Consider the following 24,752-nt stretch of genomic DNA (forward strand, 5'->3'; position numbering starts at 1 on the left):
GAGAGAGTGGGGTTTGCAGAGGCTGTACAGGGTGACTAGTGCCTATTGTGTGTTCCTCTCACACCTTTCACCTGACAAATACATGTCGCAGTCGCTCAGCCTCCAAGCACCGCCTGAGCTGGGCAGATGGCACGCCTATTGCTAACCAGAGGCAGAGACTAGACAGAGTGGTTTCCCCAAGGTTACCTGCTTCGCTAAGGGCAGACCTGGGAATAGAGCCCAGGCGTCCTGGCGACGAGCCCTCTGCCCGGCCACTTGCCTGCCTGGTTTCTGCTGAGAGCATTTGCTGTTAGGTGATCTGATCTCATTACGTCCACCTTAGCCGGCCCTTAGTGTGACAATTCCTGAAGTGTTTTGCTCAGGGCTAGGGTGGAAAAAGGGATTTGGCTTCAGACGCAGCAGCTGCGTCCCCTACTAATTTTGGCACTTCGTGGCCCGGTGTAGCTTTCTCTTTACTTGATCCCAACCCCACATTGATTTCATCCTGTCTGTTTCTCCCTTCCAGGCTCTCTCTGCCGGTGACTGGCTGTGGATTTATGGAGGTGCCGGGGAGCAGCTTTGAGTATTGCCACGCACAACATTGTGCCCACTGAGGAAGGGTCTCTGCCAGCTCTCCTGCCCCTGGGTCCGTGCCCTCGGGTTTAACCATTCAAATCTCCCGTGCATGGCTCTCGCAGCCAAGGGACTTCTGCTGGCTGCTGCCACAGCCTGATCCGCTTCGGGCCCCCATCGCTGCTCCCAAGTACTCCACCTATCCAGATGGGGTAACGTGACGGAGCGCAACGGCACGCAAGGAGGTTCCCTGATGCAAAGGCCTTTCTAGAGAGGAGAGCAAGGAAACCGGACGGCGCAGAAGGCAGGGAGGGCGGCGGCTCTGGATTGCACGCCCAAAGGAAACTGACACTACAAAGGGAGATTATTATTTTTTATTATTATTATTTGGCTTCAAGCACATGGCTTTTTGTGTGTGTTGGGGGATCTAACACACTCCCAAGAGCTGGGAATATTTGCACAACATTTGTGTTGGGGTTTTTTTAAATTACTTCCTCTCCCCCCCCAAAACACCAGGTGTTTTTTGTTTTTTTTACCTCTCGTCCTTCTTTCTTTATTTCCCCCTGCCACCCTCACTTCACCATGGCCCGTATGAATCGGCCTGCACCTGTGGAGGTCTGCTACAAAAACATGCGGTTCCTGATTACCCACAACCCCACCAATGCCACGCTCAGCACCTTCATAGAGGTAAGGAGGAAATGCAGGAAAGGTGGGGGGTGGCTTAGGGAGTTGGTAGTAGGATATAGAGGTTTGAACTCTCGGGGACACCAGTTCAAATCGACCCCGTCTCTTGACTGGGACTCAGGAGATCTCGGTTCAGTTCCTGGCCCCGCAACAAACTACATAAGTGCCCCATGGCAAGTCATTTAATCTCTCTGTCCCTTAACTCCCTATCTGTAAAATGGGGCCAGTAATACTGTCCCTTCTCCTCTCACCCTTGGTCTGCCTTATCTGCTAGGGTTGTAGTGTCTTTGGGGCAGGGACTCCCTATACTACAACTCAGATCTATGACTGAGATTTAAAATGAAAGGAAATTGGGCATCCAGCCCTCTAAGCAGCTTTACCAGCCTCACCCTATGTGTACGTGCAGCTCCCAGCACAAATGGTCCCTGGTCATTTGGGGCCTAGAGGTGGTGCTGTAATACAGGCCATAACACTCCTCCTTTGCAGGCGTATCAGTCCAGAGCCTCTCACCACCAGTACCTGGGGACTCATTTGGAGTGACGGAACAGTTCTGAGCGTAGGCCATCCTGTCACCCAGCTCCTTGTTCACACAGCACCCGTGCCGAGGAGGAAAATACCTCGTAATATCTGGATCTGAAAATGGATGCTGCTTTCCCAGTTGCGAGTACTCACCACTAGGCTGCTCAGCGTTCATAATACACAGCAATTTGGAGAGTCTCTGATCCTCCGAGGCCCATTTGCCAGACAAAGGCACTTAGCCATAGATCGGTACAGTGGGTTGCCTTTGACCAGATTCATAGATTATAAAGCCAGAAGGGGTCAGTGTGGTCATCTGCTTGGACCACATGCATAACGCAGGCCATAGGACCTCCCTGCAATACTTACTGCATAAACTAGAGCTGATTCTTGAGAACAGGGGTGGGCAAACTACAGCCTGGGGGCCACATCCAGCCCTCCAGACTTTTTATTCCAGCCCTTGAGCTCCCATCGGGGAGAGGGGTCTGGGGCTTGCCTTGTTCTGGAGCTCCAGCCACGGAGTGGGGTCAGGGGCTTGCCCCACGGCTCCAGAAAGCAGCGGCCTGTCCCCCCTCTGGCTCCTCCGTGTAGGGGCAGCCGGGGGCTTGGCACCCAGGAACCACAGCCAATGGGAGCTGTGGGGCGGTGCCTGCGGACACGGCAGTGCACAGAGCTGCCTGCCTGCATCTCCACTTAGGAGCCGGAGAGGGGACATGCTACTGCTTCTGGGAGCTGCTTGAGGTAAGCACCGCCCGGGGCCTGCACCCCCAACACCCTGCCCCAGCCCTGATCCTCCTCCTGCCCTCCAAATCCCTCAGTCCCAGCCTGGAGCACCCTCCTGCACCCACCACCCCTCAGTCCCAGCCCCACCCCAGAGCCTGCACCCCCAGCCAGAGCCCTCATCCCCTCCTGCACCCAAATCCCCAATTTCGTGAGCGTTCATGGCCTGCCCTACAATTTCCATACCCAGATGTGGCCCTCGGGCCAAAAACTTTGCCCACCCCTGCTTTAGAAAGGCATTCAACCTTGATTTTAAAATTGCCAGTGATGGAGAATCGATCACCATCCCAAATCTAGTTCCAATAATTAATTGCCCTCATTGTTTAAAAAAAACAAAAGTGTGCCTTATTTCTAGTCTGACTTTATCTTCAGTTTCCAGCCACGGGATAGTGTTATTCCTTTGTCTGCTAGATTGAAGAGCTCTCTTATCAAATATATGTTCCCCATGTAGATACTTACAGACTCTGATTAAGTCACCCCTTATCCTTCTCTCCATTAAGGTAAATAGATTGAGCTCCTTGACTCTGTCCTATAAGACAGGTTTTCTGTCCTTTAATCGTTCTTGTGGCTCTTCTTTGAACCCTCTTCAATTTATCCACATCATTGTTGAGTTGTAGACACCAGAACTGGACACAGTATTCCCACAGCAGTCGCATCAGTACAGCTCCTTTTTATACATCCAAGGATCACATTAGAGAAAGCCTGTCTCAGTCTAGTGTACCCGGGCTCCCACTTTCAAGCTTCTCTTTGTATTCTCTGTGACTGCAGTTAGCTGACTACATTGTTCTATAAATATTTCTGTGGCTGTGTCTGCAGGAGGACAAGGGGGAGACGTTGGGAGGTAGTCGGTTACCTGACTGTAATCACCCTTGTCATGCCAAAATCTCAGAGTTGTGGCAGGGTATCCATGATGTTTATCATCTCCAGATCACTGTGAGCCACTCTGTTCATGCTTAGCCTCCTGGCCTCTCAGAAGAATTGAAGATACATCTCAACTGCCGTGTTCTCCCTTTGTTCACTGGTCTTGTACCTCACCTTCTATCGGAGGCAGAACTGAAACGTTCTGGAGCTCAAGCTGTATCGCTGTTTGAGTAAGAGTGCAAAACTGCTTCCTTATAGCACTTGATCACCCCGGCATTCAGAGTAAACTCTCATCTCTGTCCTCACGTGCACACCCTCCCTTCCCATCTGCCCCCACCAGTTGCGGAATTTTATAAATTACATTCTCACAGCCACAGCCCAGCAGCTCCTGTTCCTCATTAGGCTTAGCAGACTAAAGGCGACAGAGATGCTTTGGTGATGCTGCACAGATAACAATCTTCATGAGCTCACTGTCTGGGCTCTGGATCCCAATGGCAAAGCAAGTAATTGTAGGGTGGTAGAATTAGAAGCGATGTGTCTGGCATTATCTGCCGCTTCACACATGTGTGGGGAAAGAAGGGTGCGGCTTTGACCCCGTTCTTCCACCAAGGAGAGAGTTTTAGTTCTGTGGTCATCAAAATGGAAAAGGCTAAGTTCTCCTAAGGAGACCTGAGCCTGGTCTAGTTTACTTCGCTCACATGCACATGTTCTTCTGTTGGTTGAACACATGATATCCCCCCTTAAATGTATACAGCATTCCAGAAAATCCCAAGGTATTTAAAATGCAAACTGACTTCATCTGCCATTCGAAACCAGCCCACCTGTGGAGCATTCATGTACAGCAGATGAAACATGTTGTCAGATCTAGCTTACTGTTCTTTCTTTGGCACCGTCCACGGAGCATTTTATTTACTGGTTCGATGTGAGTTAGTGTCAACTGTCCATGAGCTCTCAATGTTAAGTCATTGCTCTCTGGGACACGGCACAAACAGAATCTTGAGAATTCAGCACAGCAGGAAGGGACATGTATGCAGGACTTTTCCCGTGCAGAGCTGACTTGAAGCTGGGGGTGTTGAACAACTGATTTGCAACAGGTTGGAAGTAAGGAGGCTAATCACAAGCCATGTTTGTGGCATAAAATAAAACCTTGTTAGATGCGCTCTTCTCACCATCATCTCAGGCTTCCTGGCACCATCCGGGTAAAGGCATGAGTTGGAGCTGGCTTGCTCAGCTGTAATGGCTTGCCGTTCAGTATGCCAAGCATTCTGAAATGGTCAGATATATTCTGAGGATGCTCTGCTGAGAAGATGGCTGGTGCGCCCTTCTGAGCCAAAGAAGAAACTGTCCAGGATAGAAAAAATAATCCCTTCAGAGCCTGAGAAGCAAAAATCTGCTGACACCAGAGACTTCCTTTTCACACGTGCAAAGGACCCACCAAAGCAGGTGTGAGCCGTACCGATTTTGAAGGGAGGCAGGTACGTATGCTGTGTGTGGGAGGGAGAAGGAAGGGGAACATTTTAGATATGGTGGGAGGAGGGAGAGCACCATAAACCTTTCCCTAGGGTTTGCTGTTTGCTCATAACTTTTTGAAGCATCTGGTATGAAAGTAGATTTGCCACATTCAGGCAAGAAGCAATTCAGATGATTTTCCATGAAGCATAAGTTAGCTGATTTTGTCAGATCGAAGTTCAAGGCCAGTCCATGGTCCAGGTGATAAGCCATGCTGGAAGTGGACCAAGTCTTTGACTGCCTGTAGCATCCAACTAAATTGCTTGAGGGATGTAGCAACAAAACTCTCCGGTTGATCAAGAAGGTGACCTATGTAACTTGCAAAATCCTTACTGCATTGGTGAGTGAAACTGAAACAAGTGGTGGACCCGGAACCTAAAGATACTAATCTCTCACATCAGAAGTGGGGGTTTTTGCACAGCGTTGTAAAAACAAATCTAAATTCTTTCTTTTGAAGACTTGCACCTGCATAAGTGAGAAGGGCACTGGTGGTTAGACGCAGTTTATTTTAGGCATAGAGCAACAAACTGAAATGCAGTTGGACTTTGGGTTCAGTTGGATTGTGTGCAGTTTAGCCTCCACTTCATGTTGCATGCAGTCTGGCTCCCAACTTTCATAGATTTGTAGAGTCTGAGGCCAGAAGGGACCATTGTGAACATCTAGCCTGATGTCCTGTATAGCTCAGGCCCTAGAACATCTCCAAAATAGTTCCTAGAGCAGGTCTTTTAGAAAAACATCCAACTTTGATGCAAAAATTATCAGTGAGGGAGAATCCACCATGACACTTGTTATTCCAGTGGCTAATTACCCTCACCCTTTTAAAAAAAAGCACAGTACGTCTTGTTTCCAGTCTGAATGTGTTTGGCTTCAACTTCCAGCCATTGGATCGTGTTATCCCTTTGACTGCTAGATTGAAGAGCCCATTGTCAAATATTTGTTCCCCATGTAGACGCTTAGACTGTGATCAAGTCACTTTTCTTCTTTATTACTGTGTTAGGCATAGACTCTGATGCCTACAGTTGAGTATTAATAGCCTCTTTTACAATACTGAGCGCTCCTGTTATGCATGTGTTGCTTAAAGGGACAAAGTCAACTTTTAACGTCTGGTCCATTTGAAAAAGAGTTTAAAGTAACTTCAAATTTTACTCGCACACAGAGTCCCCCTACCAGATTTTGCGGTTTTACAATTACCTTTCTCTATTTTATTAAAAGGGGTTTCTCTCCTCTCTTGCTGTGTGAAAGACAAGCATCAAACAGCACAGGAAACAGACCAGCTGACTGGAAATACAAGGAAAACAGTAAAACTAACCACACAAAATGCTGTCAGATGCACAAAAGGATAAAGAAATCATTATTTATAGTCCTCTTCAGCATTACTTGCACCAATAGTAGGTTAAAAAAATTAATTTCAAGCTGGCAGTGGTTTAAAAAGTGTATTCCACTAAAGTTCATAAGAATCAGTGGTTCCACATCTGGCTCCATGGGATTGTGTGTGTCACTAAAGTGTGTGAGCACGTACTGGCTAACTGCTTACTGCACTGAAATCTGATGCAGCTGTCATCGCTCCTGCACTGTGACTAGCTTTGTTTGTCAGGTTTATTTTTTTTAATGAGCTGCTCAGGATGTGCAATAAAACATGACAGGAGATGTCACCTGTGCTTGTTAGAAAACATAGCGATGGTGTGAAAATGTTCACAATAATCATAAGGAACCTGCAAAGCATTAATGGCTAAAGTCAGCCCTGACATAAACAGGAACAATACGTAGAATCATAGAATATCAGGGTTGGAAGGGATCTCAGGAGGTCATCTAGGCCAACCCCCTGCTCAAAGCAGGACCAATACCTTTGACTTTGGCACCCATCTGGGGAAGAAAATTGCTCAGTCCTCTGAGCACCTAACATTGGGGAATTACATGTTCACAGTGTGGTCACACACTTTTACGCTGCCACAGACATCCTCTGTAACCATGGGAAAGTCACTTAGTTGCTCTGTTCCTCAGTTGTAAAATGGGAGATAGTAGCACTGCCCTACATCACAAGGACACTGTGAGGATAAATACTTCCACAGTTGTGAGATGCTCAGATCCTGGGGTGACGGAGACCATAGAAGCATAATAGTTAATAAGCCGAACGCACTGAATAGTGCTTATTGGGTGGTCATTTTTGTGTTCTGAAATGCTAGTGAGGCTGATTTCCCCCACCCCCAATGATACATCTGTCTATACCGAAATATCCCTGCATGTTTCTCAAGGGACGCAGCAGAAGCCCCAGTGCTTGAGCAACGAAAAACGTGGACTGGACAGAGCACTGGAGGAATATACTACAAGCAATAACTGCACTGGCAGAAGGCAAGATGGATCATCGAATCATAGAAATATAGGGCTGGAAGGGACCTCAAAGTCGTCCAGTCCAGTCCCCTGCGCTGAGGCAGGACCAAATCAATCTAGACCATCACTGACAGGCATTTGTCCAGCCTGTTCTTAGAAACCTCCAGTGAAGGGAATTCTAGTCTCCCTTGGAAACCTCTTCCAGAGCTGAACTACCCGTATACTTAGAAAGTTTTTCCTACTATCTAACCTAAATCTCCCTTGTTGCAGGTGAAGTCCATTATTTCTCGTGCTACCTTCAGTGAACATGAAGAGCAATTGGTCACCGTCCTCTTTGTAACAGCCCTTAATGTATTTGAAGACTGTTATTGGGGCCTCACTCTGTCGGCTTTTCGCTAGACTAGTCATGCCCAATTTTTGTAACCTTTTCTCATAGGTCGGGTTTCTAAACCTTTTATCATTTTTGTTGTTATCCTCTGGACTCTCTCCAGTTTGTCCACATCTTTCCTCAAGTGTGGTGCCCAGAACTGGACGCAGCTCTCCAGCTGAGGCCACACTGGAACCAAGTACAACAGGACAGTTACCTCCCGTGTCTGATATACATCACTCCAGTTAATACTATAGATGTTCTCTTCCATCTCTCCCTTCTACAATGTGTCTGGATCCCTTATCTTGTGCACCACAAGCGTTTTATTGGGGAAGGAGGAAACTTGCAGGGTTTTATACTTCACTATGTTATTGTTAACTGGGCTCTGCTGTAAAACACACAGTGCCCCACCCTGAGATTAGGGCCCCACTGTACAAACCTAGAGCAAGAGACATTCCTTGCTCCAGGGAGTCTGTCATCTAAATAGACAAGACAGAGAGTGCGAGAGGAAACAGGGACTTTCCCGATGTCACTCAGCAGGTCAGTGGCAGAGCCAAGAATAGATTCCGGGTCCAACTTCCTATCCAGGGCCCTGTTAATTGAACTAGTTGTCTCCTGTCTGCTGCAAACATTCCTGGGGGGAAACTGGTGAAGTGTTTGCAGTGCGCAGTCTTACCTGAATTCTTGGGGCCAAGGCGCGCGTGATGCAGGGCCAGACGGAAACACACCGTAGCCAAGGACAGATGAGAGAGCGCTCCCTTTATCTGTGCGTAGAGCTAAAACATTCTCTCTGGTGTCGCTCTGTTGAGCACTTGGGACCGTAGCCAATGTGCTCTTTTGAGCCGTTCATTTTCCTGGAATTGGCTATGTTGTCCGTGGATGTTGATTGGTTTCGTGGGCAACAAGATGAGCTTTTGCAAACTTCCTTGGGTTCAGAATAAATGCCCCTGCTTGTGTTTACAACTTGAAGGAGCAGTGAAGGTGTCCAGTCTTTTTTGCTGTAGCTTAAAAATATCCCACTCTTGCCTACACCAGATTTTCTGTCTTCGTGCCCTGTGATTTAACACTTGTCTGCCTCTTAAACCTTGTTTACGTGAAGGTTTTTGTCCAAGTCTCTCTAGGCAGCACCCAGGCCCTTTGACCACAATGTCATGTAGCTGTGCTCTGAGCAGGGTTAGATGCCAGTAACTATTATTGATTTGCGTTACGGCAGTGCCTAAAGATCCCCAGTAAGATAAAGGCCCCATTGTGCTAGGGGCTGTATAAACACAGAGTGAAGGACACTCTCTGCCCAGAAGAGCTGAAATGGGCACAGAGCAGTGACGTGACTTGCCCAGGGTCATGAGACAGGTCAGTAGCAGAGCTGGAAATAGAACCCAGGCTTCGTGAATCCCAGTCCACTGCTCTAACCACTGAACTACACTGCTACTCATTACAGTCACCCCAAGTATGCCAAAGCCCCAGTCTGCTACATCAGTGCTAGACTAATTGTTGGCAGATCTGACAAACGTTTCTAATGCCGACACGCACCTTTGTGTGGGAAAACGTAGCTTGTAGTGAAGTCGCGGGAAGGTCTCGGATTGCAAAGTCCCTGCTGGAGCGATGTCCAGAAAGGTGTCCAAAGACTGAAGATTTCCTGGACAGAGGTCAGGATGTGCTTCTACGGACACAACATTCTGAAGATTCAGAGCAGGCTGCACTGCGGGGACAGGAGGACGGTGAAGAAATTTGGCAGCATGTGACCTCCAGAAGAAGAAAGGGGAGCGTCCATGTACCAGCAGCGCAGGTACAGGTGAGCAACCGTTTTCATGTTCTCTCCACAGGCACTAATGCGGAGAGGGGACTAGATGATACATCTGAGGGAAGGGAACAGAAGGAGACGCTGCCGATTGGAAGGCATGAGATGCACTGTCCTAGGGATGGGGGTTCCACGGCCACCGCTCCCAAAAGAAGGAGACGGGTGGTGGTGGTCGGGGACTCTCTCCTCAGGGGGACTGAGTCATCTATCTGCCGCCCCGACTGGGAAAACCAAGAAGTCTGCTGCTTGCCAGGAGCTAGGATTCACGATGTGACGGAGAGACTGCCGAGACTCATCAAGCCCTCGGATCGCTACCCCTTCCTGCTTCTCCACGTGGGCACCAATGATACTGCCAAGAATGACCTTGAGCAGATCACTGCAGACTACATGGCTCTGGGGAAAAGGATAAAGGAGTTTGAGGCGCAAGTGGTGTTCTCGTCCATCCTCCCCGTGGAAGGAAAAGGCCTGGGTAGAGACTGTTGAATCGTGGAAGTCAACGAATGGCTACGCAGGTGGTGTCAGAGAGAAGGCTTTGGATTCTTTTACCATGGGATGGTGCTCCAAGAAGGAGGAGTGCTAGGCAGAGACTGGCTCTGCCTAACGAAGAGAGGGAAGAGCATCTTCGCAAGCAAGCTGGCTAACCTAGTGAGGAGGGTTTTAAACTAGGTTCACCGGAGGAAAGGAGACCAAAGCCCTGAGGTAAGTGGGGATGTGAAATACTGGGAGGAAGCACGAGCAGGAGAGCGCGAGAGGGGAGGGCTCCTGCCTCATACTGAGAAAGAGGGACGATCAGCGAGTTATCTCAAGTGCCTATACACAAATGCAAGAAGTCTGGGAAACAAGCAGGGAGAACTGGAAGTCCTGGCAAAGTCAAGGAATTATGATGTGATTGGAATAACAGAGACATGGTGGCATAACTCACATGACTGGAGCACTGTCACGGATGGATATAAACTGTTCAGGAAGGACAGGCAGGGCAGAAAAGGTGGGGGAGTTGCATTGTATGTAAGAGAGCAGTATGACTGCTCAGAGCTCTGGTATGAAACTGCAGAAAACCTGAGTGTCTCTGGATTAAGTTTAGAAGTGTGAGCAACAAGGGTGATGTCGTGGTGGGAGACTGCTATAGACCACCAGACCAGGGGGATGAGGTGGACGACGCTTTCTTCCGGCAACTAACGGAAGTTACTAGAACGCAGGCCCTGGTTCTCCTGGGAGACTTCAGTCACCCTGATATCTGCTGGGAGAGCAATACAGAGGTGCACAGACAATCCAGGAAGTTTTTGGAAAGCGTAGGGGACAATTTCCTGGTGCAAGTGCTGGAGGAACCAACTAGAGGCAGAGCTCTTCTTGACCTGCTGCTCACAAACCGGGAAGAATTAGCAGGGGAATCAAAAGTGGATGGGAACCTGGGAGGCAGTGACCATGAGATGGTCGAGTTCCTCAGGATCCTGACACAAGGAAGAAAGGAAAGCAGCAGAATACGGACCCTGGACTTCAGAAAAGCAGACTTTGACTCTCTCAGGGAACTGATGGGCAGGATGCCCTGGGAGAATAACATGAGGGGGAAAGGAGTCCAGGAGAGCTGGCTGTATTTTAAAGAATCCTTATTGAAGTTACAGGGACAAACCATCCCGATGTGTAGAAAGAATAGTAAATATGGCAGGCGACCAGCTTGTCTTTTAACAGTGAAATCCTTGCTGATCTTAAACACAAAAAAGCTTACAAGAAGTGGAAGATTGGACAAATGACCAGGGAAGAGTATAAAAATATTGCTCGGGCATGCAGGAGTGAAATCAGGAAGGCCAAATCACACTTGGAGTTGCAGCTAGCAAGAGATATTAAGAGTAACAAGAAGGGTTTCTTGAGGTATGTTAGCAACAAGAAGAAAGCCAAGGAAAGCGTGGGCCCCTTACTGAATGAGGGGGTAAGCTGGTGACAGAGGATGTGGAAAAAGCTCAATGCTTTTTTTGCCTCTGTCTTCACTAAGAAGATCAGCTCCCAGACCACTGCCCTGGGCAACACAGCATGGGGAGGAAGTGACCAGCCCTCTGTGGAGAAAGAAGTGGTTCAGGACTGTTTAGAAAAGCTGGAAGAGCACAAGTCCATGGGGCCGAATGCACTGCATCCGAGAGTGCTAAAGGAGTTGCCGGATGTGATTGCAGAGCCATTGGCCATTATCTTTGAAAACTCATGGCGATCAGGGGAGGTCCCGGACGACTGGAAAAAGGCTAATGTAGTGCCCATCTTTAAAAAAGGGAAGAAGGATGATCCAGGGAACTACAGGCCAGTTAGCCTCACCTCCGTCCCTGGAAAAATCATGGAGCAGGTCCTCAAGGAATCAATTCTGAAGCACTTAGAGGAGAGGAAAGTGATCAGGAACAGTCAGCATGGATTCACCAAGGGCAAGTCATACCTGACTAATCTAATTGCCTTCTATGACGAGATAGCTGGCTCTGTGGATGAGGGGAAAGCAGTGGACATGTTATTCCTTGACTTTAGCAAAGCTTTTGACAGTCTCCCAGAGTATTCTTGCCAGCAAGTTAAAGTAGTATGGGCTGGATGAATGGACTATAAGGTGGATAGAAAGCTGGCTAGATTGTCGGGCTCAACGGGTAGTAATCAATGGCTCCATGTCTAGTTGGCAGCTGGTATCAAGCGGAGTGCCCCAAGGTTCGGTCCTAGGGTCGGTTTTGTTCAATATCTTCATTAATGATCTGGAGGATGGTGTGGATTGCACCCTCAGCAAGCTTGCAGATGACACTAAACTGGGAGGAGTGATAGATACGCTGGAGGGTAGGGATAGGATACAGAGGGCCCTAGACAAATTAGAGGATTGGGCCAAAAGAAATCTGATGAGGTTCAACAAGGAAAAGTGCAGAGTCCTGCACTTAGGACAGAAGAATCCCATGCACCGCTACAGGCTGGGGACCAAATGGCTCAGCAGCAGTTCTACAGAAAAGGACCTGGGGATTACAGTGGATGAGAAGCTGGATATGAGTCTAGGATGATTTAGTTGGGGATTGGTCCTGCTTTGAGCAGGGGGTTGGACTAGATGACCTCCTGAGATCCCTTCCAACCCTGATACTCTATGATTCTCTGAAAGATATTTTCCTGCGTAGGGAAAAGGAGGCTTCTCCATCCCAGTACGCAGCCCCTTCATAGCTCTTTTGCCTTATTGTACAAATACAAATTAATCTTCACAACACCTGTGCCAGACATGTGGCACAATCCCCATTTCATAGCAGGGGAGGGTAGATCCTGGCTGGAACAGCCAGTCATGCTGGAGAATGCTAACAGCGTGGTGTGAGGAAGAAGCTCTATCGGGCGAGAGTTAAGGATTAGACTCTAGAACGCATGCTGGTTTGGTTTTGTTTGTCACCCTTTCGAATCTCTTCCACGCTAGCTTGAAATCACTTGAATCTGTGTTCTTTGTTAATAAACTTAAGTTTTACCACAGACCAGCTCAGTGCTGGGTATTAAAGGGCCGTGTCTAACCCCAGCTGAGCTATCAAGCTGTTGTATGGACTGGCTCTTTGGAGGCATTGAAGTTGGTGTTACCTCTGACAGCGTTCAGCAAGAGGGACCGGATACTTCAGGGGAGACAGTTTTGGGGAGACTCCAAATTGGAAGGGCTTTTGGGGTCACCCTGCAAAGGAGTAACTGGAGGATGAAAGTGCAGGGGGAGACCTTTATGCTGTGGACATGGTGCTGGTGTCAGGGCTCTGCCAAAGCTGCACAGCATATGGGCACCTGAGGTTACCGGGCAGGTATTAGCAGACCACCTTACTTGTCTGGTTGGACTCCCAAAGCATCACACCGGTGCTGACTTGCCCAAGGTCCCAGTGAGTTGGTTTCTGCCAGAATTGTTGGGGCGTTTTGGTTTGTGGGCTTGTGTTCCGACCACATACAGGCTATGCCATAACGGGTGAATTGTGTGTGTTGGAGGATTTTGTTTTCAGGGCTAACACTGGAAAGGAGTCAGGGGGAGCCATGTTGGAGGGGCTGGTGGGAGGATTAAGGGGATCATGAATGTAAATGTGGAGAAAGCAGAAGGTAAAAACTTCTTGCAGCCCTAAACCGCTCCCTGAGCACCTCACCATACCCATCCTGGTCCTGACTCAGCCAGGCGCTTACACGTGTGCCCAGCTCGCTCAGCATGTGATTTGTGCTTGCACATGTTTCAGTGCCGGGCTGAGTCTACATCTGGAAGGAGAGCCATGCAAATAGCACGGGTGAAAAGAGAGGCCACGTGCCTGTCTGCTCTCTGGTAGGATTGCTATAGAGAAGATGTGTCTGTAAGTAAAGAGTCTCCCCTTCTCTTTCCAGGATCTGAAGAAGTACGGCGCGACGACAGTCGTGCGGGTCTGCGAAGTGACCTACGACAAGACTCCCCTGGAGAAGGATGGCATCACAGTAATGGTATGTAGCCTCTTCAGGGCTTTTGATCCTGACCAGAGTGTCCCCTTTCTAGTAGCCCCTTTCGTTCTCTCTCCCAGAGTTCAGGGAGGAGCAACCAGCAGCTGCGGGAGGCTTTTGAATCTGGGCACAGCCAGCCCTATGGAAGCCAGCCTGTTACAGTGCAGGGGAGGTGGGCTAGATCAGTTCTCCTTACTTCTCTGGAGTACACCCTCTCTCCTCGCGTGCGACCTCCACTTTACTAGACAGTGCCCACATCCTCCCTTTCCGACATGTGCCCGCAACAAACCACAACAGAGCCAAGGCCATGCCAAACCCTGCTGGGGTTCAGAGCAGCCCAGCTTCCATTTGGGGCCGAAGGAGGCAGGCCACACCCAGGCATTGGGCCTAGACTGCTAGTCACAGCTTGAAGTAATAGTGCTGACATATGTACCCTGTGCTGGGAATGATTGGATCAGATCCCTTCGCTGGGAGCCCCTTCTCTACCCAAGACATTGATGCCCAAGCTTAGGCAGTACCTGTTGGTCCCCATCTCTCCCATATGTTTTAGTTTTGTAAATATTTGCTTTGTTGCCGTCACAGACCCTTCCAATAACTTCTCAGCTAGCAGCTGCCTTTGGAGTTCATGCTTCCGTTCGGCAGCTATTATAGCTTCCTTGAAGTGGTAAAGTGATAGGAGGGTTCAGTTGCTTTGTGACTAAAGGCTATAAAGATGCTGATCGCTTTAAAGGGGAAAGGAATAAACCAGGGGTAACCAATTATTTTTTTGTTAAGGTCCAAATTTCTTGGTCAAGATATAGTCAAGGTCCAGACTCCAGAGAAAATAATACAAAAATGACAACAATCATGATGATAATAAGTAAATAAAAAGATCCTGGTCAGTTCAAACACATCTGGCGGTCCAGATTTGGCTCACGGTCCATCTATTGACTATCCCTGGAATAAACCCAGTGTCTCCTCATCAGCTGCTGCCTTGTATCTCCTAATGTGCGCGTGTGTCTCTGGGAGAACATACCACTGTAGTAGATACGTCATTATCACTTCTGAGAGAAGGATGCAGTGAGCACAGGACTGGAAGCCAGGAACTCTGGAGCCGAAATCTCTACCCTGTTATGGTAGTATAGATCCAAAATGTGTACGCACGCACATCCCTGCAAGAGTAAAAATAATGCAGACGGAAGTCCAGCAGCAGAGTGGGGGCTGTCCAATTGATTGCACTAATGCAGCATGTATGGTCACCTGCCTTCGGCACAGGTGGCATATGTGTGCATTCAGTGCAAGCAGCTCCTGGCCCTCGGAGAGGGAGCACTGGCTCTTGAGACCAAAGTGGTTGAACTGGAGGAAGTAAGGGAGACAGGGAGGTACATTGAGGAGACTTTCCAAGAGGTCCTATCCTCAGTCTGACAGCCTCTGTGCTGTTGAGGAGGATGGAAGTCTCGAGGAAGAACATGAAGCTGGAGTGGAGGGAAATGAGCCCATAGTTGGGATTCTCCTTCCAGATGATGTCATGATATCCCCTTGCACTGCGGATACCTCTCTGAGAGGAGGGGTATTAAATACCTGGTATTAAATGAGGATGGTGGTATAATAGGCATCACAGAAACTTGGTGGAACAAGGATAATCAGTGGTACACCGTAATACCAGTGTACAAAATACATAGAAATGACAAGGTAGGTTGTGCTGGAGGGAGGGGAAGCACTATATGTGAAAGAAAGCACAGAGTCAAATACAATAAAAGTCTTAAATGAATCAAACAGTACCATAGAGTCTCTACGGATAGAAATTCAATGCTTGAATAATAAGAGTATAGCAGTAGGAATACACTAACGACCACTTCACCGGGATGGTGACTGTAATTGTGAAATACTAAGGGAAATTAGAGGAGCTACAAAAACAGAAAACTCCGTAATAATGGGTGATTTCAACTATCCCATATTGACTGGATACATGTCACTTCAGGACGGGATGCAGAGAAAATTTCGAGACACCATTAATGACTGCATCTTGAGGCTGGTAGTCCTAAAACCCACAAGCAGAGAGGCAATTCTTGATTTAGTCCTAAGTGGCTAACGGAACCTGGCCCAGAGGTTATCGTAGCTGAACCGCTCAGTAAAAGCGACCATAATGTAATTAAATTTAACATCCTTGTGTGGGGGAAAATAGCAAAGAAACCTACCACAGTAGCACTTAACTTCAAAAAGGGGAACCACACAAAAATGAACAGTCTAGTTTAACAGAAATTAAAAGGAACAGTCCCAAGAGTGAAATGCCTGCAAGCTGCATAGCAGCTTCTGAAAAACACAATAATAGAGGCTCAAGCTCCATGTATACTCCAAATTAGGAAAGAAAAAAAAAAAAAAACAACAGTAAGAGGACCAAAAAATGCCACCATAGCTAAACAACGTTGCCAGAAGCTCAGAATGGGCGACAGGGGATGGATCACTTGATGATTACCTGTTCTGTTCATTCCCTCTGAAGCACCTGGCATTGGCCGCTGTTGGAAGACAGCGTACTGGGCTAGATGGACCATTGATATGACCCAGTATGGCCGGTCTTATGTTTTTAACATAGCAAAAGAGGCAGCTGGAGACAAAAAGACATCTTTTAAAAATTGGAAGCCATATCCTACTGAGGAAAATATAAAGGCGCATAGACTCTGGCCAGTCAAATGGAAAGTTATAATTAGGCAGGCCAAAAAAGAATTTGAAGAGTAACTAGCAAAAGACACAAAACTAACAGCAAATTTTTTAAAGCACATCAGAAGGCAGAAACCTGCCAATCAATCAGCGGGGCCACTGGACAATCGAAGTGCTAAAGGAGCACTCAAGGAACACAAGACCACTGCAGAGAAGCTCAGTGAATTCTTTGCGTCTGTCTTTGTTGCAGAGGATGTGAGGTTGAGTCTCATACCTGAGCCGTTCTTTTTAGGTGACAAGTCTGAGGAACTGTCCCAGATTGAGATGTCAATAGAGGTGGGATTGGAACAAATTGATAAATAAGTCACCAGGACCAGATGGTATTTCCCCAAGAGTTCTAAAGGAACTCAAATATGAAATTGCAGAGCCACTAACTGTGGTACGTAACGTATCACTTGAAACAGACTTTGTACCAGATGATTGGTGGATAGCAAATGTAATGCAGATTTTTTTAAAAGGGACCAGTTACAGGCTGGGAAGCCTAACTTCATTATCAGGCAAATTGGTTGAAACTATAGTAAAGAACAGAATTATCATACATAGATGACTGTCCCAAATGTATGTGAGGTGTAGTAGGGACCAATCCTGCCCTGACAGGGAGACTGCCCAAGTCTTTACCAGCTCTAGGTTACAGGATTTTATACACTTCGCATGCCAGTAAATGCACATTCCTATGTAATAGTTGAATCCCTGTATGGATGCTGCTATGAATCTCCAGAGTCCACTTTCCTTGAGACCACGAAATGTACAATTCTAAAATCCGTAACGGGGGACAAGTTAGTGCAGGCCTTTTCTCTCGGCTGTCTAATGCTAGGTGCGAAGGGAAGGAAACGGAAGCTCTGGAAGCCTTCAGGGGCTGTTTGTGCACTTTTACATCTGTAAAGTCCCTGGCTTTAATGCTCGGAGAGGGGGACTTGTGCAGACAGGCTGCAGAGATGGCACATGCAAGTGTTGGGAGGCGCAGCCAGAGCTGTGTTTTCACATGCCAACCTGGATTTCCCTGTGAGCTCTAACTTGCTTCGCATCAACCTCAGCTCCTCTTTTTCAGTGTCAAATAACCACCTTGAGATCCTGACGCCTGTTGCATCTTTCTAAAGCTTTCTAAAGCTCCCTCTCTCCCTGGAACCTGCTAGAAGGAGTGAATGTGAATGTGCTAGCCGGAAGTGGAGAGAAACCTTTAACCTCCCTGTCTCCAGCCGCACGGACGCGAGGTGCGATTCTTGAGCAGCTGAGCACTGCTGCTTTGTATCCAGACCTCACCAGGCACTGATCAGAGACAGCTTTAAGGATCAGCAAGCTTCCCCTTTAAAAGACATCCTTGAGGATGTGTGCATTCTTTATGCGCAAAGGGAGCAAGGTAACAGTGAGGACAGTTTATTTAGGCTTTGTGTGTTTAGTTCTTTTTTTAGGGCATCATGGAGCCATTTAAAGCCGGCCCAGCTTTTAATTTAGCTGTAATGTCCTGGTTGTGTGGCTTTGGCAGCTGTCTGAGCTGTTGGAATGAATGGCAGCTGAGCCTTTCTCACCCAATAAAGCTAAAATTCCATCTCCTTAGTCAGAGCATTGTAAGGAGAGCTTCCAAACCAGCATGAGAAGAAAGAGGTGTTTTTAACAAGAGGGCAATTCCAGAAAAAGCAAAACCCTGAATTTTTCTTGGAAGTAAATCTAGCTGCTCTTAATTACAGGGGAAAGAAAAACCCTCTCAAAGGGGAGGCTTCAGGACCTATTGACTTTCTGGGGTTTGTGTCAGTTGCAGCATTCGAAGGCTGCCATATGAAATAATGACTTATTTATTCCTTTTCCCCTCCAGATATGGACTTGAGATGCAAAGTTTGCATGCCCTTCTTAATTCCCAAACATTGTGGGTGTTCAGAGCTGGGATTTTGGGAAACAGCCTTGTTATGCAAGGTGCCGGGAGCTTGGATCAATCCCATCTGTGGTTCTTATTACAAGCCTGTTTTTCTAGTTGAGGTCATTATGGTTCAAGCTATTCAGTTTGGTACCTGCTTAGATCCAGGGCCTTCAAGGCAGGCCCAATGCCCACAGACAATGTGCGAGGATTCCCAAAGGTATTGAGAGTTGGCCACGCTCAGTCCTGGTAGTTTTGGAATCCAGCTGGAAACTCTGGCAAGTAGGTTTGGTTAAAGGAGCTGAGCACCCACTACTTCAATTGGTTTCATTTGGCCTTAGCGATCAGCAGCCACTCTGAGAATCCAAGCCACAGTCTCACGTTGAGCACTCAGAAACTGAGTATCCTGTTTTAGAGGCCACTTCTTAAAATGTGGACGTTCACCTCTGTACTGTGAACTGATGATATGCCTTGCAGATCTGGCCTCTCCTGTAGCTCATCATTGGTAACGCCCAATGTCCTACTGAAATAAACACAATTCAGACTGCAGATTGCTGCCGGGGATCCCCATACTCAAAATTGGGAAAGGGAAGAAGGCAGAATCAAGTTGAGTGGGGATGGTATTAATATGACCCCCACGGGGAGCCATAAAGCATCCAGGGTTTTAAAGGTTCCATTCCTCAGGGCATGACACAAGCGAAGCTGCTTATGTTACCCACTAGTATTATCTCATCCAGAGGGTATGAAAATTATGCTTTATTTTTTTGCTCTCTCAGCAGTGGCATGATGCAGCTAGAGAGTACTCAAGACAGTCAGTCAGCAAAAAAACAGGCATAGATCTTCTAACTGCCTAGGCTGTGTCTTTAATCATAAATAATTGCAGATGAGGTCAGGCATGAGAGTAACATGCCAGAGTTCTAACAGGTCTCTTTGCCAGGTAATCTATTAAATTCTCTGTCTCAGTAGTGTGCTTGAGACAATAAGAGCCATAGGACGTCCTCTCTCTCCAGAACAAACGGTAGCTCTCACTGAGTTATGTACGCACATTGGGTGCAGAGAGAGAGGGAGAGTGTGTGTGTGTGTGTGTTTTCTCTAAGCTGTGTGGCCGCCCAACATCTATCAAGTGCTGTGCACTTCAGGTGCCTCTCCCCACCACTGCCCCGCTGCTCCTGCCCTCTGCCTTGGAGCCCCTGGCCAGCTGCTCCCGGGAGCCTCCCGCTTGCTGTGCAGAGTGGGGAGGGGGGGTGCTGATATCAGGGTGTCCCCCTCCCCCCTGTACTCCATCTCCACGGTGCAGGGATCATGGCAGGGCTCAGGGCAGAGAGGAGCTTACTGGCGGCTGCCGCTGTGTCTGAACAAGCAGGCTTCAGACTGGCGAGAGCCGATCTACTTAAAGGGGCAGCACGTCTCTCTCTCTTACGGGTGCGTGCACACACATACGCACTCTGTGTCTCTGTCTTTCACACTCACCTCCCAACACATACTTGTGGTGTTGTTGTTGTTGTTACTTCTTGGTTTTTCCTGCAATGCACATATATTCTCTGTAATTTTATTCTTTCAGAGTGCTGTTATTTGAGTTGTTTGACTGGTCTATGCATTTCATAATTTTTATTTCTCTCCTACCCTTAAATTTAATTCTTGGAGTAGTGAATTCTAAAATTCCTAACCTGTCCTGGCTGGAGTAATCATTCCTATGGTAACTTTTAAAAAATATATATGATATCTAGGGTTTTTGTTTCTACTGGTGGTGCATATCCCGCACATACCTTGATATGGTGCACATAACAAAATTCATTCCACACGTGGATGGAAAAAATTAGAGGGAATGTTGTTCCCCACCTGAGACACTGACATCCAAGAGCCGTATTAGCAGCTAGCGTGAAGGCTGCTCGCCTGGCTTACTTAAAACAAAGCAGATGGCAAGGAGCCCTTATTGATAGCACGCAGATGTGACTGGAGAGATGACAGGTCCTGGCGTGTCCTACTCCATCTTCATCCACAGTGACTGGAGCGTCTCATGCCAGGACTCCTGATCCTCACAGGTTGCACTTGCATGTCTGAGGCGATTGCGGCTGCATGAGAACTCCATGGGTGACCCGTTGGCAGGCCTGTGGAGACCAGGACAGGGGTAGTGTGTGTCTCAGGACTACCGTGTGTTGTCCGGAGGCGATAAGCAGTGAGCTGTATGACTCGGAGCTTGGAAGCTGCCACTCAGTCCACTTCTAAACCAGAATTGAGGGCTGGCCAATGAGGGCAAAAGAGGGATTTGGAAGTAAAACCAGGAGGAGCTGGGGGAGACTGAGAAAGGGGTATCTTTGGGTGTCATTTATCTCTAGCTAGCTAGCTAGCTTGCCCAAATCGTGAATTAGAAAAGGCAGATCTGTACCCTGGGCTTCCTTGGGTCCCGTTGGTATAACAGACAAAGTTCACAACAGCAGCAGCATTTTAATTGTGCGTTTTACACATTAAGCTATGTAACATAGGCCAGCTGAATGCAGGTGCCCCTGCTCTGCTTGGGGAGCATTCCTACAATGGAGCTGGGAGCAGAACCAGCTGGTTAGGATGTCACCATCAGCGGCCCATAAAAAGGCAGAATAAATAGCAAGGGGGCTGGAGTGGGAGGTCCCAAACCCTTTTGGTTTCAGTTCCCCCACCAGGCTTAAAGCTTCCAGCAGCTTTCCCTTTTAAACACTGGAGCAGCTATCACAGAGCGGACAGCTCTCCCAGCCTGCCTGGCTTAGGGAAAGAGGCAGCTGCCCACTTTCATTGGGGCTGGCAGTGATCTTTTCCCCCATCCAACTGTGTTAAGTGAGGATGTTGTACAGCATTCGGTCCCTGTTCCCCACCGTATACGCTCCAGCTCAGTCCATTTCTGCTTCATTTTTGGCGAGAGAGCCTGCCTAGTACTGGTCTGCACCACAGAGAGTTTCCACTGGGTGTGGAAGGCAGAGCTGACCTATACAATGCAGAGGACAACCTTGAATGTAACTTGCCTCATATATATTTTAGGGTGCATAATCTGCATGCTTCTGAGTTATAGGCACATAATGACCCTGGGGAACCCATGTCCGGGTTCCGCTACTGCAGTGCTCTCCCAGTGCCTGCGGCTGGGGGTGCTCAAGGGATGGGGCGTGTTGAGTGCACACGCATATACCACAGTGCACACAGCCCTTGTGCGCATACACTGTTAAGTGAACCTCTTCTCTTTTGAGCACCTCCATATGCAGTCACTGTTTGGAGCAGTATGCAAATGTTAACGTCCCTGGACATGGGTGTCCGGTTGTGGCTTGGCTGAGGGTTTCATTGATACTGGCCATTCAAGTGGAGATGGAATGCCCCATCTTTGAATCTGTAGAGCCTGAGGGCGTCCCATGGTCTTAGCAGTCTCAGAAAACTGATGAAAGCGATGCGACTGCAGTAAGCACAAATGGGCTCGATCTGTAGCTGCTTAATTGCAGGGTGCTTTTGTTCTGGGTCAGATTCGGATGCGGTGATCACCAGGCCCTGCAATCAGGGTATTGCGCCGGTCAGACCCGGGCCCCGTGCTGCACAATGCAAACTGTTAGTGTGCTGAGATCACTGGGTGTGTCTCTGAAGGAGCAGAAATCTTTGTTCTGCAAGCTCGCCCGCATGTGACGCTCTGCACGACATGCAAGCAGGAGTTTAAGAGGCTTTTGATTCTCTTTTGGAGGAGAGATGTGGCCGGGAACGTTGGGAACCTTTCCCCAGCGAGATAGAGGGTGCCAGTACATCCCAGGCCTTTCGGGGCCCCCTGTGAGCTCCGTACACACCGTTCTAATCACATCACGCTCATTCCCAGGGAGTCAGGGACGTTCGGAGTTGTACATGTGCTGTACAGATCAAAGACATGTACAGAATTTCTGCAAGAGGTAAGTGCTTTTCAGTCCACTATTCCCAATTTTCTAAAGCCTAATGAGTATGATTGACACTTACTAGTTCTAACCCCAGATCACTCTAGGCTTAACAGCCTTACGTTATGCACCGTGGTCACTATCCATCCCTGAACTTCAGCTTCCTCGGCATGGTGAGGAGGCAAAGTGCTTTCAAAGCGCACAGCAACCCTCCACAAAAGATGGGATGACTCAGGCAGCAGGATTCCCTAATGCACAGAGCACCGATTCTCCAGCTATGGCCAGTGGGTAGTTGAAATTGCATCATTGATTTAGACAAACCAAAAAAAAAGCCTCAAGGGTTTTTTATCATCTTATATCAGTGATGACTTCAGTACAAGGCGTTAATGCCCACATACATTCTTTCTGCACTGCACCATATGTCGTTTGCATTTGCAATGTTGCGTTGGCACAGAGTAATGTTTCTGTACTCTGCTCCTCGGGGTGGGTGCTCTTCATACATTACAGCCCATAGTGTGTCATAACGCCAGAAGTAGATATATTACATTGTCTTTGTATTACACTCGTGCCTAGAGGTGCCACCCAAGATCAAGGCCCCATTGTGCGAGATGCATCCCCTTCCCCAGAGAGCTGTCAGTCTCAGTAGACAAGGGCTGGAGGGGAAAGAGGTGAAGTGACTTGCCCAGGGTCATGCAGCAGGTCACTGGCAGAGCTTGAAATAGGCTCCAAATCTCCTGACTCCAGCCCATTTTACTGACCACTGGACTGCGTTGTCTCCCTAGACTGGTCACCAATCCCCCTCCATATAGACCAGTCCACCAGAATGAAGTTATTACACTATACATAGACCCTCTGAGGCATGTGTATTTCATATAGGTCAACACATCGTCTTCCCATAGGCTTTGACTTTATACTGGAGCTCTCTAGTGACAGATCTGGTTGGAACATATTGAAGAAACTTGTCCTGTTGTTGAAAACAGAACTTATCATGAAAAATTGTTGGCGTGTGTGTGGGTTCCCCCAGTCTCCAAAAAAACAAAACAATTTAATAAAAGTTTATTTGGAAACTTTTGGTAAAGGGGGAAAAACCCCATCAGATTGAAAGAATACAAAGACTAAAGGGAAAAATAAGTAGTGGTATGAAAGCAAAATAGAATGAACAAATGAAAAGAGAAATGTCAAGCTGTGGATAGTGTGTAAAATAGTTTAGGAGCAGTGAAACTAGGGTTGGTAAAAGAGTGAAGGGAATAAATACCTCAGAAAGAGGGGAGAAAATGACAGAGGGGACGTGGCAAATAGCAGAGTGAACAAAGCTGGGCTAAACTCCATCAGTGCTCATGCTTTTGAGTTGACGATGTGCGCAGCTGCATTGAGTTCAAAGTTAGATGCCCGGTTGCAAGTCTTTTCAGGGTCAGGGCTTATGTGAGTCAAGCTCACTGCAGAACAGACTTCCGCCAATGTTTGGTCTGCAGTCAAAGCTGTTACGAAGTCTGTCTGAACATTTGTGGGCAAGTTTTTGTTTGGAAGCACCGCCTGGGTTTTTAACTGTTGGAGGCCCATTAAATTAAAAGAGATGCTCCTTTTAAGAGTCAAAATGCTTTAAGAAAATCTTCCACACATTGTTTTATTTGAATACACAGTGCTGTGTTCCTAAAATGCCCCAGCCTGTTGTGCTTTTGGCCTGATGGATTCAGCGCCACTCTGCTTTGAAATAGGCTCGGCGAAATAGCATTCTGGAGTTTCCCCATGTATTGTGTGGGAATAATTTACAAACAGAACACCCAGCAGCCTTGCAGACATATTCAGGACTCTGAGGGCTTGTCTATAGCCAGGGTTTCATCAGTTCACCTAAAGGTATGATCCCTTTTAAACCTATTTAACTTAAATCAATGCAAAAGATTGTGTGGACACTCTGACTTTGAGATAAGCTAGGTTTATTTCAGTTTAGCTTGTCAGTTAGAAACAGATTTCAACGAGACCAAAATAAGCTGCTCTGAACCAAAAAAGCATCCACACGGGTTTGCACTCGTACAACTAAACCAATGCAAACTCGCGTTTAGACAACTGCTGAATCAAATTGGATTCTCTTTTCCTTGCATATCAAGGAGTCAAGGTTCTACAGGCCAACTCGGGGTCTCAGTCACGTCTCTGCACCCGCACTGTCCTTCTCTTTCGCCCTTGTTGAAACCTGCGCATCTTCGGTTTTGTTCAATATCTTCATAAATGATCTGGAGGATGGTGTGGATTGCACTCTCAGCAAATTTGCGGATGATACTAAACTGGGAGGAGTGGTAGATACGCTGGAGGGGAGGGATAGGATACAGAAGGACCTAGACAAATTGGAGGATTGGGCCAAAAGAAATCTGATGAGGTTCAATAAGGATAAGTGCAGGGTCCTGCACTTAGGACGGAAGAACCCAATGCACAGCTACAGACTAGGGACCGAATGGCTAGGCAGCAGTTCTGCGGAAAAGGACCTAGGGGTGACAGTGGACGAGAAGCTGGATATGAGTCAGCAGTGTG

The 24,752-nt window shown here is 47.7% G+C and overlaps 1 protein-coding gene across 11 annotated transcripts in view; it reads left to right on the forward strand.

Moving 5' to 3' along the window:
• Window positions 1-24,752, forward strand: part of PTP4A3 (protein tyrosine phosphatase 4A3) — a 170,840-nt gene that overhangs the window by 125,918 nt on the left and 20,170 nt on the right. For all 11 annotated transcript variants that reach the window (XM_048841771.2, XM_075124909.1, XM_048841772.2 and 8 more), the window contains 2 exons: window positions 506-1,239; window positions 13,722-13,814. In XM_048841771.2, coding sequence (XP_048697728.1) covers window positions 1,135-1,239; window positions 13,722-13,814 — 198 coding nt within the window. In that variant the 5' untranslated portion in view covers window positions 506-1,134. The remainder of the gene's footprint in view (window positions 1-505; window positions 1,240-13,721; window positions 13,815-24,752) is intronic.

This window comes from Caretta caretta, chromosome 2, assembly GCF_965140235.1.
Source record: "Caretta caretta isolate rCarCar2 chromosome 2, rCarCar1.hap1, whole genome shotgun sequence".
Taxonomy (NCBI): domain Eukaryota; kingdom Metazoa; phylum Chordata; order Testudines; family Cheloniidae; genus Caretta; species Caretta caretta.